The sequence below is a fragment of the Mercurialis annua genome, linkage group LG1-X (genome assembly GCF_937616625.2).
Source record: "Mercurialis annua linkage group LG1-X, ddMerAnnu1.2, whole genome shotgun sequence".
NCBI classification, from domain to species: Eukaryota; Viridiplantae; Streptophyta; class Magnoliopsida; order Malpighiales; family Euphorbiaceae; genus Mercurialis; species Mercurialis annua.
The window spans coordinates 67,213,840-67,227,790 of NC_065570.1; the positions used below are offsets into that span (position 1 = coordinate 67,213,840).

General features: G+C 32.4%; 2 protein-coding genes across 2 annotated transcripts; one reads left to right on the forward strand and one right to left on the reverse strand.

Moving 5' to 3' along the window:
- Window positions 1-233: 233 nt before the first annotated feature.
- Window positions 234-5,227, forward strand: LOC126665777 (uncharacterized). Its single transcript, XM_050358685.2, has 8 exons — window positions 234-491; window positions 770-858; window positions 1,261-1,324; window positions 2,770-2,847; window positions 3,445-3,521; window positions 3,663-3,729; window positions 3,817-3,924; window positions 4,971-5,227. The coding sequence occupies exons 1-8, from the start codon at window positions 420-422 to the stop codon at window positions 4,998-5,000; spliced, it is 585 nt and encodes a 194-aa protein (XP_050214642.1). The 5' UTR covers window positions 234-419; the 3' UTR covers window positions 5,001-5,227.
- A 704-nt stretch (window positions 5,228-5,931) lies between these two features.
- LOC126656167 (transmembrane 9 superfamily member 8-like) lies at window positions 5,932-10,306 on the reverse strand. Its single transcript, XM_050350672.1, has 7 exons — window positions 10,009-10,306; window positions 8,471-8,635; window positions 8,270-8,379; window positions 8,043-8,151; window positions 7,828-7,940; window positions 7,570-7,723; window positions 5,932-7,479 (listed from the first exon to the last, which is right to left on the reverse strand). The coding sequence occupies exons 1-7, from the start codon at window positions 10,114-10,116 to the stop codon at window positions 6,322-6,324; spliced, it is 1,917 nt and encodes a 638-aa protein (XP_050206629.1). The 5' UTR covers window positions 10,117-10,306; the 3' UTR covers window positions 5,932-6,321.
- Between the last annotated feature and the right edge of the window lie 3,645 nt (window positions 10,307-13,951).

The window sequence follows — 13,951 nt, forward strand, 5'->3', positions numbered from 1 at the left end:
AAAATAATTCAATTTTAATTATTTATGCCCTTTGTTATCAATTTGGGAACATTTTCCTAAATTGTTTCATTTTTGAAGCATTTTTAAAAAAAAAATCAGCATTTGTTTAATTTTTCTGAATTGAGTCTGATTCGTTATAACAACTAAATGTTGAGGTTATTTTTGAAATTTTCAAATATTACTTATTTCGTGACCATGTATTTTCTCTTCAAAAGGCACACAGTAAAACTGTAAAAGTAGAAATGTGCTGCGGTAGATTAATACTACTAACTTTCTCACAATTTCTCAGCTTCCAAACACAACCACTACCTAACTACACAAGCTTGCTCAAATAAAAAAAATTACTCCGATTTGATCAACACACAGGGAAAGATAATAAAAATAGTTTAAGCTAATTTGAAGTTAAAACTAACAAAAAAATGATCGGAGTTGGCAAGATCAAGCAGTACTCAAATGTCCTCGACAAACCCCTCAGCAAGGGTAAACAAGAGGTAATCTAATATACTCTACTCTCATTCTCTCTAACATCAGATTTGTGAATTTTTCTATCTTATTTATATGGTTTATGGAGATTCATTTTCGTGTTTTTTTCCTGATCTTACTCATATTAGGTTGTGTAGTTAGGGTGTGTCTGTAACTTAATTCTCAATTCAGTTTGTTTTATGTAATTTGAACTGTCGATTTTTTTATTCCAGTGATTTCACCTATTGCTGCTGTGTTTATTAAATTTCTTAAAAAAATAATGGCGGAACTTGTTTGTGATTTGCAGGTAAGTTTGAGTGCATTTGCATTCTTGTTTTCGGAGCTTGTTCAGTACAATCAAACACAGGTTGATAACATTGCTGAACTAGAAAGAAGGTGAGTTTACTATTCTTTTCGGTCCTTGTAATATACATCTCTGTTTTGACTCTAGTTGCTGAGGTAGTTTGAGGAGCAATCAGATCATATTGATCACAATCTATTTTATCTCTTAGTTCTTTAATTATTTTTAAGGAATCCAATTATTCTACTAAACTCAGTATTTACACACGAAACATAATTTTCTAATCCAACTAAGTATTGATTTAGGAAGGTGGAGTAATAGAAATGAGAAAGGCAGTTCCAAAAAAAAAAAAGCAGGATACACAGGAGGAATTGGCATGAATATGATTAAAAATTAAAATTATAAATGATGCAACTAAATGGTGCCTCTATTTATTTCCTAGTATGCCTCTTATGATCATGATTTGTGACATTATATGTTTTGTGCAAATGGAGCAGGCTAGAGAATGCAGGCTATGCAGTTGGAGCTCGGGTCCTTGAACTTCTTTGCCACAGGGAGAAGGTACGGTTGTCGATAAAGTCTACTTGGCAATTTAGACCAGGCAGACCAACCCAGTTTAATAGCAGCAAGGGGGCACAATGCCCCGTCAATTTACATAGTGGACCTGTTGGCACTTGGCATAGTGTTAAATGTTGGTTAATGCTAAAGCAATTTACTCATTTAGGATTCTTATTATATGAACTTTATTATAGATTCAAGAAAAACTTTTTTTATCATTTGTAGGTTGATTATTGCTCTCAGAAACTCTTTTTGTTGTTAGAAGGTTCTTTCGGTCATGGTAGTTACATTCCTTTTCCATTTTTATACAAATGCAGCAGATGTACAGGTTACCTTTACTCTAGTAATGGCCCGAGTATGTTGTTATATGTTTGGGTTATCAAATTTAGATCCAGCAAGTGAGGTGATGAATTTCCCATTCAACTTGTAAGCTAGTTGTAATGCAGTGTGTAATGAATGTTCAAAGCCCCTGAAACATTGCTGTTTGATCCCCATTTTGTCTTTTGTCATAAAAGTATCCTATTCCTACTGCAATTGGTATCAATGCATCTAGCATTCAAATCTATGAATTTGATCGTTGGGCTGTTGTAGTCCCTCACTATTGGATCTTGTTAATAGTATCATGTTGTGCACGTAGTGGGGTATCCTGGTGTATGATGAATGGACAGCTTGTGGATGCCTGGAAATGGGGTTGCATCCATTACTTGGCTCAATGAAAAAATAAATTAAGTTTGTTTCTGCAGGGGTATAGTTATGCATCTCTAGGGATCTGCTTTGCCTATGCCCCCCCTCCCCCCCCCCCCCCCTCTTGTCTGTTTATGTTGTGAAATATTTTAATGCCATGGACAATTTTGGTAATTTACTCTAAATATGTTGCTTTCTGAACTTTCTGCAATGCTATTAGTTGTTTATTTTCTCCAATGTGATAAGGCCCTACACAGAATGTCAAAAAAATCTGCACAAGCACTGAGGCGATTATATCTTTAAATGGTGAAATCTTTTATATTTTTGTTTTCCCTTTTCTTTTATCCCACGCCTGAAGCATCTCTTTTTCCTGCGATTGGAATTTTTGTTCCAATCCTTTATCCTCTGACAATCTATGGATAATGATAAGTGTATTAGGGTTTTATTATCATTTCTTCGCTTCCAACAAGTGAGCATAATCTCACACAAGAACAAAGATACGCCTTTGGCTGTGGCGGTGTCTTTTTCCTTAATACGAGGAAATATCTTCCTCCTGTTAAGAGTAACCTGCAGTTGGTAGCTGGTGGCAGCGTTGGTTTTCTAGTATCAATGTTATATTATAACCATTCCAGTGATTCTGCATATTTGATCTTGGAAGTGTGATTCGGTTTTCACAACTAAGTTAAATGTTATCTTTCCATAGAAATTTATTTGCATATGGCCTGTTCTAACAGCAATGATGGTTATTTCTCTTGATGCTGCAGGGAAATAGAAGGGAAACTAGATTGTTGGGTATTTTGTCTTTTGTTCACAGCACAGTATGGAAAGTGTTATTTGGAAAAGTAAGTTTACATTCACCAGTTTGATTAATTTTTTTTTTAATTGTTGTATATCTGAAAATAGAATGTTGGACAAAAGAATCATTCTTCAGTTTTATGAGGCGTCAACCCTTCTGGTTGTCTTTTTCCGGTCTTGCGCTTCTGTATGCAAACCCTTTTACCTGCCATTTTCTGGTTAGCACCTTTTCATATTCCATAAAAACACTTCTAAATTGTACAGGAATTTCAAAAGATGGATTCCTGTTTACTTTTCACAGGGATGATTGTCAATCTGTATGCATCACAATCTTCTTGCATAATAAATAATAGTAGGATAGCATTTTCGAAACAATTTATTCCTCTTTTCAGCTTCTTTTATAATTCTATATAAAAAGACCATGATTCTTCCGATGAATGGATGAGAAAGGTCTGAATTCTGGGTCTGAACTCTGAAACTCGTGATTCTCCAGATAGAAATGGGTTGCCATTGTAACTTTGAGCTGTTTAATATGCACCTTTCTTGATTTTAGTATGCTTATGCTTAAAAGGCAAAGGTTGCATATTAGCTTATGTAATACTCAATTTAAGTGTGTAACTAGTGCCTCTATATTGTTAAATTAGGTAGCCGACTCCCTTGAGAAAGGCACTGAACATGAAGATGAATACATGATCAGTGAGAAGGAGCTTCTGGTAAACAGGTAACTATTCTCTTATGCCTGTTGTTCATAATATGACAGTTTCTGTTCCAAGTAGCTGCATTAGTGGGTTTAAGTCATGGTCCAGCTGATTCATTTGACATTCTTTCTCTGTTTCTTTCCATTTTTTTTAACAATTATCAGATTCATTTCCATTCCAAAGGACATGGGCACATTTAACTGTGGAGCATTTGTTGCAGGAATAGTGAGGGTAGGTGGTGTATTAGATTTGAATCTGTTGATTGATCTTCTCAGTTACAAAAGCTCTTATGTGTGCCTTTTCTTTTTCCTTTTGAAGGGTGTCTTGGACAGTGCAGGTTTTCCAGCTGTTGTAACAGCTCATTTTGTACCTATGGAGGGTCAGCAACGACCTCGGACAACCATATTGATAAAATTTGCCGAAGAGGTATATTTCCTTTTGCTTTTCTGTTTTCAGTTGAAAGAAGAAAAAGAGAAGGAAAAGATAACAAAATGGTCATGTTTACATCTATTTCTTTGGCTGAGAGTTTATCGTTTAGTAGTCAAGTTTTGGTTTTTGGTAAAAAAAATATGAGATGTGATGAATAACCTGCTTGTTAAATCTAGTCCTTGCCATGGTTCTCTTTTACTCAACTCTGTTTGAACCATCATCATACTTGATGATAATTCGTAATTCTTGCATTTTGTTGTGTTATTTGCCTCTGGATTAGGTGTCTAGTACAGCTCACTTATTTGAAATGAATATCTGTTCCGGAATACTTCATTTGCTTTGGGAATTGATAAAACTTTGCATGTTTATGTTCTGAATTTGTCTTATCTATAATCAGGTTTGTGGTCTAAGTGTAATCAATTTTCTTTTTCTTGATCTTCCTAATCATTTTCAGGTACCTTGTCGGTTATGCCATTGTGAATCTAAATTCAACTTCATTCTGAAAACTAACTCCATCTAATTTTACAAACCTATAGCTGGATGGATCTTGTTTTCTTTTCTGCATATATGTTATGGCGGGCTAAAATATTCCGATCATAATAATTTTCTCTCAATTTTTTTAAGTCACAATTGATGTTGGAAATTAAATATCTTATCATAAGCTGTCGTTCGATTTTTGTTGGCTGGCATGTGCTCCCTTTCAGTTCTCTTAAATCTTAATCCTTTCTGAGGATGCTATGTTTTATCATGTAATGCATTCCATCTGTTAAGAATTTTATTTCTGACCTGAGGGAAGTCCTGCAGTTATATTCCAGTTGAGAGATGATAAGTTTCATGCCTTGGAAAACACTTTTATAATGAGACGTACTTCTGCCATTTGTGTTTTCTTTTAACCGACTTGCTTGCCTCAGGACATTTTATTTGACATCCAATAGCGATTGCTAGCTGCTTGTAGACATTTTAATTATTGCTGCCAATTTTAGGTTACTTCTGAGTTTCTCGGTCTTTTTTGGTGTTTCCTAATTGTGTTTTCTTTGGATTAGGTACTAAGAAGAGAAGCGAGGCTCGGTTGATGTCTCTGCCGATACTGCAATGGTTTGTTAGTTTTGTCAATCTTCTTGATGAATACACTGTTAAATAGTGGATTCTTCATCTGATTTATGAAACACATCAGGATTTTCACCTGCAAATCAATCACATTTGACGCATGATTAAGTTACTAATTTGGTATTAGCAATTGCTGTAAAGTGTATGTACTTCTTACTCCAGTGCTTAAATGATGATACATTGTTTTGGTTAATTTCTTTTACTGAGACAACACGTTATGAGGATTTGCTGCAATGTTTTATTTATTTATTTATTAAATCGGTTTATGAATAATAATTTATAACGGTTTTCGGTTTTTGGATAATAAATTTCTGACTGCTACAAATTAGCTCTTAATTCTTTACCTTTTGAATCAAAATGGAGCAAAAAAATAATTTACGTTCTCGCCTATAAAAACTCAATAGACACTATTGAATTGTGTTAAATTCTTGTATTGACGTTTTTCTCTTTTCTTGATTTTTGTTATTCTTCAAAAATCTGCTTAGGTCTGAAATCATAATTTACCAAGATACAATCATTTCTTCAATTGTGTTTTAACTTCTTTAATTTTTAAACCAGAAATTTCTTAATTTTTCAGATTCTTCAAAACAAAACAATAATATTCATGAACATATATTCTAATCAAAATGCATCCATGATAGGGATATATGCACAACAATTCCATAATTTAAGATCCAGCTCAACTCAAATTAGGATTTCAGTGATAAACTAATCAATGCCCTCTTCAATTTTTCATTGATAGACTACCCATTACTTTTGCAAGAGTTATCCTCCCTGATAAATCACCACAGCAATATGTCTAAGGGCTTGAATAATTCGATGTTTACATGTTGAAATTTCCTCCAAGCTTCTGTTTATCAGTAAAACGGTTCTGATCTAATTCAACAAAAGGAATCATAAACAAGAAGGCAGATTCTTAGAGAAAACAAGGGAAACAATCACTTCCATATTTCCTATTACAAAGAAGAAATTGCATACAGAAATTGAATGAACAGAACTAGCACCAATAATACATCAAATGTTCTCAAAGGGTGATTGCTCCACAGACCCTCTCAAGTGTCGCATAAAAACCAAAACAAAAATAAGGAACTAACCTGACAAACCTGTATGAGGAAAGGCTAATAATAACAATTTCTATGATTTTGTAACTCAAAACGGAATCCCAATCATGGCAACTTTTTGGATACCAGCAAAATCCATATCTTGGACCCTGACCGAAGTATAAGTTCTTCGCTGTGTGTAATCAAATAGGTCATTGCATTCAGAACGAACGTAGTCATCAGTCAATCAATCAATTTTCACTGATGAGTAGATGAGCCTGGTGAACCAGAAGCAGGCGTAAAAGCCAATTGTACCGGTCAGGACAAAAAAGGCATACGAGACGATCGCCATGTACCCGAAATACAAGACCCCAGACACTAGCTTTGTGATCTCAAGCTTTGTGAAAAAGTAGAAAGCAGCATAAAGGAAGAGATAAAGTGCAGAGGAACCTGATGTCAGGTAAGACCTCCACCACCAAAGGTAGTCCTCACTGCACAGCTGGAAGTAGCAAAGCACGATTGTGATCTCAGCGCAGGTGACAATCAGGATGATGAAGACGATAAATAAGAAACCAAATATGTAATAGAATTGATGCAGCCATATTGAGGTAAGGATGAAGAAGAGCTCAATAAACACAGCTCCAAATGGGAGAATTCCACCAATGAGAATAGAGAAAGCTGGGTTCATGTACCACGCCTGTTCTGGAATCTGTCTAGGTATCTTGTTAGTTTTCACCGGATCTTCAATGGCTGGCTTCTTGAAGCCAATATAACTACCAATAAAGACTAGTGGCACTGAGATACCAAACCACAAAAATACCAGTGCAAACATGGTTCCAAATGGCACTGCCCCCGAGGATTTCTCGCCCCATATTAAAGCATTCAAGACAAAGAAAATGGAAAACAATGTTGCAGGAAACATGAAAGCTGTTTTAAGGGTGATTTTCTTCCACTCTGTTCCTTTGAACATCTTATAAAGACGAGCAGAAGAGTACCCAGCAAAGAGGCCCATAAATACCCAAAGGAGCAGCATGGCTGTCATCAGCCCACCCCGGTTTGAAGGGGAAAGGAAACCAAGTGCAGCAAAAATCATGGTAACAAGAATCATACCAAGGAACTGAACCCCTGTTCCAACATATACACAGAGTAAATCTGAATTTGTTGGAGGCCTGAAAACATCACCATGGACCAATTTCCACCCGGTCTCTTCTTGGGCTTCTTCTTGGGTCTCTAGTTGGTTATACTTGGAAATATCCCGATAAAGTGTCCGCAACATGATCATAGCCACCATCCCAGAAAGGAAAAGAACAATCATCAATGAATTGACAATTGAAAACCAGTGAATTTGATCATCAGCCATCAGAAGATAAGTATCCCACCGAGATGCCCACTTCACATCACTTTCCTACAAAGTAACAGAACTGCAACAATGAGGCAACAGCTGAAATAGCACAGTTTGTTTGAACAATCCATTGAAAATGGTATGGAATCTGACCTGGAATTCAACATCATAAGTAAAGATTATGTCTTTGTTCTCCTCCACTTCTTGAGGAGTTTCTGAACTGGTAACCAAACGTTTTGCATGGGGATCACAGGTTGATAAACGAGTATTCTCATTCTTCCACTCACCTTCAAACTCATGCTTGACACTGGATGTATCAAAATAACAAGGTCTCAGAATAAAAAATAGACATGGCAAAAAAACTATTAATGTAGGTTGATATATATTCACTTGGATAGCAAAAGTTACAACCTGAATGGCTTCACTTCAAATCCAACAATCCTGGCCGCATCTGTCTGGGCATCTTTGTGAAATTTGACAGTAAATGCCAAGTGATTGTGTATGAAATGCTTTTGTTCTTTGCTCTGCAAATATTGATGAACATTAAGAACAAATACAGCTTGATAAGTGCATGACAACAATTTCCATTAACCATCTAGGTAGAGGGTGATTGGTCTAGCACTTACTCCTGCATACTGTCCTCTGAGACCAACATGAAAACCATGCTGATACACTATAGAGTTTTCCTGATCAGGCCTTTGAATTGGGAAAACCAGAGGAAGATTGTCCAAGATCCTATTAGATATGAAGCAAGATTCATTAGACAAAGATCCAAACTCATAATAAGATGTTATTTGCGTAAACTACAAGACAAAATTATAAACATTGAAAGCTCAACGACTAAATGCCTCACATGTTCACCCGATATTCATCATCTATCTTTTCCTTGAATTTTTTTACAGTTTTTGCATCAAGTGTAATTCGACATGAAATTTTGCACATTTGGGGTTCTCTCATTTTAAACTGCGATGAAAAGCCTCTGTTAGCTACAGAATAACCAAAATAGAGCACCAACATAGAGAGAAATACCAAGTTACTTAAGAAGCCAACTTACCACATAAGGAGAGTTTTCAATGCGATCACCACGAAGAACTTCCCCAAGATTTTCTGCACTATCAACTATGCGATCTGGATGACAGTAAGGGAGGGAATAGTATGAATAAGGAAGTTGTGTTTTTGTAGAAGTCAGTTTGTTTACTTTCACCTTCAATTCATCCCCCTGTGTCAATCAATAGGCCAAAATTAAATTAACATGAACACCGAAGAATTATAAGAGCTAGGCTGAAATGCCATAACATCTCAAACATGTAAGATAGAAAGGTCAGGCAAATTTTGTTTATGCAATCCATTGTGAAGCACTTAAAAGTGCAAATCAAGAGCCTTCCTCAGTGTACAAGTAACTTGCAAGCAGAGGTAAGCTGCAGTGCCAATCATTCATTTCAGAAACTTCAACACGAACCACTTTTCTAAAAATAAAAATCTAGTGAAAAAGGAAGGCGGGCATGAGATATAGAAAACATACAAATATTTTAGAGAAGTGGCAATGAACAACTGGTTTTGATGGTAATTTGTAATAAAGTATAATAGGCATCAAAAACTTGAAACATATAAACATTTTAAAGAAGTGGCAATGAACAAACTGACTTTGATGGTAATTTGTAGCAAGTATAATGGGCATAAAAAACTAGTAGGCAATGTTTGGTTCATGGAATAGGTGCGAAATGGAATAGCTATTCTGTATAGAATGACTATTCTTTGCTTTGGTTCATGGAATAGTTATTCTATAATTGCTATTCCATGATTTTGTGGAATAAATGCTCCTCTCGAAAAGTAAAGAATAAAATGGAATAGCTATTCCATTCCATGAACATGGCCGTAGTTCTAACAGCCAGCCAACCATCACCACTTACAGCACAAAAAACAATAATGAAACTGAAGCAACATTTGTTTAAACCTTTATAATTATTATGAATAAGAAGAAATAAACAGATTCAAAATCCAAAGTTAAACAGAGAGTAAATTCACTCAAAAAATCCTTGACCTTATAAACAGATTCAAAACATTTATGGTGTTAATTTACGATTAAAAGTTCAGCTTTCCGTCTTTATATATAATACGAAATTTGCTTAATTTCTAAGTGAAAGTATAAAGCTGTTTCTTTATACTAGAAATATAATTGTCACGCATTTTCTTGTGACACGAAGACAGTTTTACAAGCCAAAAGCAAATTTAATAAGCTTAGTTGAATGCTGAAAGACAAGTTCAGTTGCAGATCTAAAGTGAAACAGTTAAATTAACTTCACTCATTGAAAAAAAACATTTGATATTGATTGAATAATTCAATTTTTTATTCTACCAGCAGTAAACTAAACATGCATCAAACATTCAAAAATACTTATAAAACCTTCTACTAACCTAATTACTATAGCTTTATTAATAAAATTCAAGTGTATACAATCAATATCCGAAACAATAACAAGAATAATCATAACAAAAGAAACACGGATCCAAGAAAAGTAACATCAAGCAAAAGATAATTGAAAAACAATCAAACAAAGATCTAAGGCTAAAAGTTGAAAGTAGGGATATTACCATGAGAAAATCTTGAGGAGCAACACCAGGTAAATAAAATGAATGACAAGGCACAACAACCAAAACCAAGCAGATCCATAACTTCATCGCCAGAGATCCTCTCGCCATGGCAGCACTTTCTCTCTCTAAAACTCGCCGCTGAAAGAAGTTCAGTTGAGTTTTGTTTCTCTCTCTAGACCGAAGAAGAGTGGTAATGGAGATGGCCGACGATATAGAGAGAGAAAGAGTGCGTGTAGAGGAGTTTCGTGTCGTTTTGTTTTCGTGGTTCGGTTCGGTTTTCTCTTTTAGCAGCACCAGAACAATGTGTATTTTTGTTTTTCTTTTAATATAAACAAAAAAGTTGTTTGCCGTTGGATTTAATGACTTTGTAAATCGTGCGGTGGATTGGATCAGAGAAGTTGACGGTGGTTTCTATTTATGTTAATTATGTAGTAACCATTAGTGGGCTAATTATTAGTATTAGTTTTCCAATTACGTAAGTACTACCAAATGATTATTATAAGATCAAACAACGATCCTTTGATTTGTTAAACTACTAATTTGATTTTTTTTCTTTTTTGTATTATACCAATTTGATTTAAATCAATAAAATCTAGGGATTTGTTATCGAGACACTAATGATCTTTGATTTATTTTTTCGGTTTTTTTTTTCTTGAAAAGTAATTATGATTAAAATTTATATAAGAATTAACCTTTTATAAGTAATATTTTCTAAAAGAGCTCACAAATGACTTTTTCCAATATATATATATATATACACAATATATGTTTTTTTATGTTTTTTGTTGGATTAAATTTAAAACATAACTGGTCGAGACTTCGCTTTTTGGATCATCTTTTTCTCAACGCGGATGTTTAATTCATGTAATGAATTTTTTTTTTTTAAAAAAACATATAAATATCACTTATGCACTTATAAATAATAAAGACTCGGAAATTGTCAAAATATATACAAGTGTATATTAACAAAATTGTTTCGTAATTTTTTAAAACAAAAAGAAAACAGTTATTTTATGAGAATACGTATTTTAAAGGTATGTTTGGTTCAATGATTGGTAGTAGCTAACATATGGATATAATAGTTTATAGCTGAAAACAGACACATACTATTTGTTTGATGAAATTTAATTAGTTGTCCGTGTTGATATAGTAAATGATTATAAAAAATAAAATTATTTTCAATATTTGTTATATTTATAGATCAATTAAATTTTATTAAATTTAAAACATTTAAAAATCTTTTATATGATTTAAAAATTTAACTTATAAGTTAGAATAGAAATTTAATTAACTTATAAGATTAATCAAATTATTTCTACAATAGTATAGTAAGTTTTTTTAATTAGATTATATTAACATAATTCAAATGAGATTATATATTATAGAAATAATACACGTTATTATGAATAGTTTTACTTAAATATTTAATTAAATGAAATCAAAGCTTTTAACCGTTGAAAATAAAATTACATTTTGTCATTTCAATAAAAGTTTGAGATTAAAAAAACTACTAACCGGGATTGAACACTTAAATGATTATTGATAGTCAATTAAATTTTCTTCAACCACCAAGCAGCTAAATCAAACACTCACTTAATTATTTTAAAATCCTAAAAGGTACTCATACTTGTATAAAAATATTTCCTCAAAAAATAAATTGTATAACTAAATATCATAAGCATTAAAAAAGAAAAAGGTGTTGAGTCGAAACTAATTAGAATTTGGAAATGGATTGGAATGCACACTAACTTTAGAAGAATGGCATAAAAGAGTTTTTACGTGGAAGTTAGAGGGTGACTACCACCTCTTACCCAACTCAGCTGCCAATGAATCCTTCTTGATTCTGTCACTGCAACCACTGCTTCTTAGCTGGATTTCTCTTATTATCGACTATGCAATCATTGTTTTTTTGTTTTTAAAAAGGATAAAATGATTTATTATATTCATACTTTCATTATTTTCTTAAATATATTTTTATTAAATAATTTGAACATTCTGATCTGTTAATTTTACAATTTAAAATATTCGAGTATTACCTATTTTTAAAATTTGCTTTATAAATTCTCATTCCATAAATGATTATTTTGCACAATTGATTATTTCAGTCTAGAAAGAGTTATGTCGATTTAAAATAAGAATTATGTACCCGAATATAGGTTTAAATTGAAGATTAAATATATGTCATAATTTTTAAAATTGACGAACCATAATATATTAAAAATATTTGATAAAAAATCAAAATTATAAATATAAAAATCAATTTACCTTTAAAGAAAACACAAAATCATAACTTTATGTAAACATGTAATTAGAAGAGAATGAGGTTCAATGGAGATTCAAGAACTGTATTGAAACTTGAAAGAGAATGAGGTTTAATGGACATTCAAAAATAACATGTATATACCAATAAGCTGTAGCTCAAATCTGTTAAGATCATGGGTTCATTTTCTCCCACAAGCGCTCTTCCTTTCTAATTATCAAAAAAAAAAAAATGACATGTATGTTGTACCAATGAATTATTATAGCTCAAATGGCATATGTAATTTGCAAACTACTATAGCGATTAAACTCCACTCAAAAAAATTCCGTCCATGCATGTAAGAGGTAAATTTAATCGTACAGCTTGACAGTAAAAAAATACATTATTCAGATCTAGAAAGTTCAGATTTGAAATTTCTGATGTTCCTATAAAAAAAAGAAAAAGAAAAGTAGTCAAATGGTTGCTTAGGTAAGGGGTTACTGCTATTTTAAGTCATACGCAAGAGCCCAACTTTGAGTTGAAATTTCTTAGGAAATAATATTATTATTATAATCGGACGCCGGATAATTATACAATACAACAGCTGCGACACGTCATTCGTGCAACAAGCCAATGAGGTGTTAGCCATGTTTTATTATTTAATGAAAAAAAATTAAATAATAATTAAAAATTATCTACCATAAATATTTATTAACTTGTTGTAAAAATGACATGGCACAACCGTTACATAAGATAAACACTCTCGGACGCCACATTGAAGAGTGAAAAATAATATCCTTTCAAGAAAAAAAAAAGACTAAAAAATAAATTTTGAATGAACCAGCTAGCTAGTCAAATTTTAACGCATATGAGGTGACGATGGTACTTTTTGAATCTTATACATCTACAACTGTTTGATCAGTCAAATTATTTTGATGTTTTAAGAATCAGATTGGACCAGTCGGTTCAACCATTCACCTATGAATCAGAAGCCACACTGTTCACTTTTGAAAACTAGAAGTATGGTTCAACCAATTTGAACTGGAAAAAAGTCGCACGAACCAATAAATCGTTAAGCCATATAAACTATAAAACCAACCGATTTTTTTTAAGTTCACTTATTATTCATTTCATTTACTTTTTAATAACTATAAAAGTTACTCCACCAGTCCATAATATTTATTGCTTTTGAGAAAAAAATTGGTCCATAATATTTGTTACTACAGATTATTTTTTTTGATGAATAAAATATTGGTTAATAGTCACTACAGAATATCAAATGAGCATTTGTTGTAATTGTTCAAATTTATCCCTATCAATAAATAATTTAGTGAGATTAAAAAAATTAGACAAATATAAAAATAGTAGTAATTAATATGAACAATTTAGTAAAAATATATATTGATTCAAGAAATATTTATTAATTTCTTGTAGCCAAAAGCAACAAGTATTATGGACCGGTGAGAGGACTAAATATTTTGGGATTTCCGTATTTGTTAAAAAAGCTACATCTTTCACATTTATAGCAATTTACGCGCGAGCGCCCACACACACACACTATATATATATATATATATATATATATATATATATATATATATATATATATATATATATATATATATATATATATATATATATATATATATATATATATATATATATATATATATATATATATATATATATATATATATATATATA

What these genes read in the sequence shown, in the direction of transcription:
- LOC126665777 (XM_050358685.2), top strand. Translation starts at nt 420, where the DNA reads ATGATCGGAGTTGGCAAGATCAAGCAGTACTCAAATGTCCTCGACAAA. An exon ending in ATTGCTGAACTAGAAAGAAG is followed by an intron (nt 859 to 1,260) that starts GTGAGTTTACTA and finishes CAAATGGAGCAG; the next exon opens with GCTAGAGAATGCAGGCTATG. An exon ending in TGATAAAATTTGCCGAAGAG is followed by an intron (nt 3,925 to 4,970) that starts GTATATTTCCTT and finishes TCTTTGGATTAG; the next exon opens with GTACTAAGAAGAGAAGCGAG.
- LOC126656167 (XM_050350672.1), bottom strand. Translation starts at nt 10,116, where the DNA reads ATGGCGAGAGGATCTCTGGCGATGAAGTTATGGATCTGCTTGGTTTTG. An exon ending in CTCCTCAAGATTTTCTCATG is followed by an intron (nt 8,636 to 10,008) that starts GTAATATCCCTA and finishes TGATTGACACAG; the next exon opens with GGGGATGAATTGAAGGTGAA. An exon ending in GATGAATATCGGGTGAACAT is followed by an intron (nt 8,152 to 8,269) that starts GTGAGGCATTTA and finishes CATATCTAATAG; the next exon opens with GATCTTGGACAATCTTCCTC.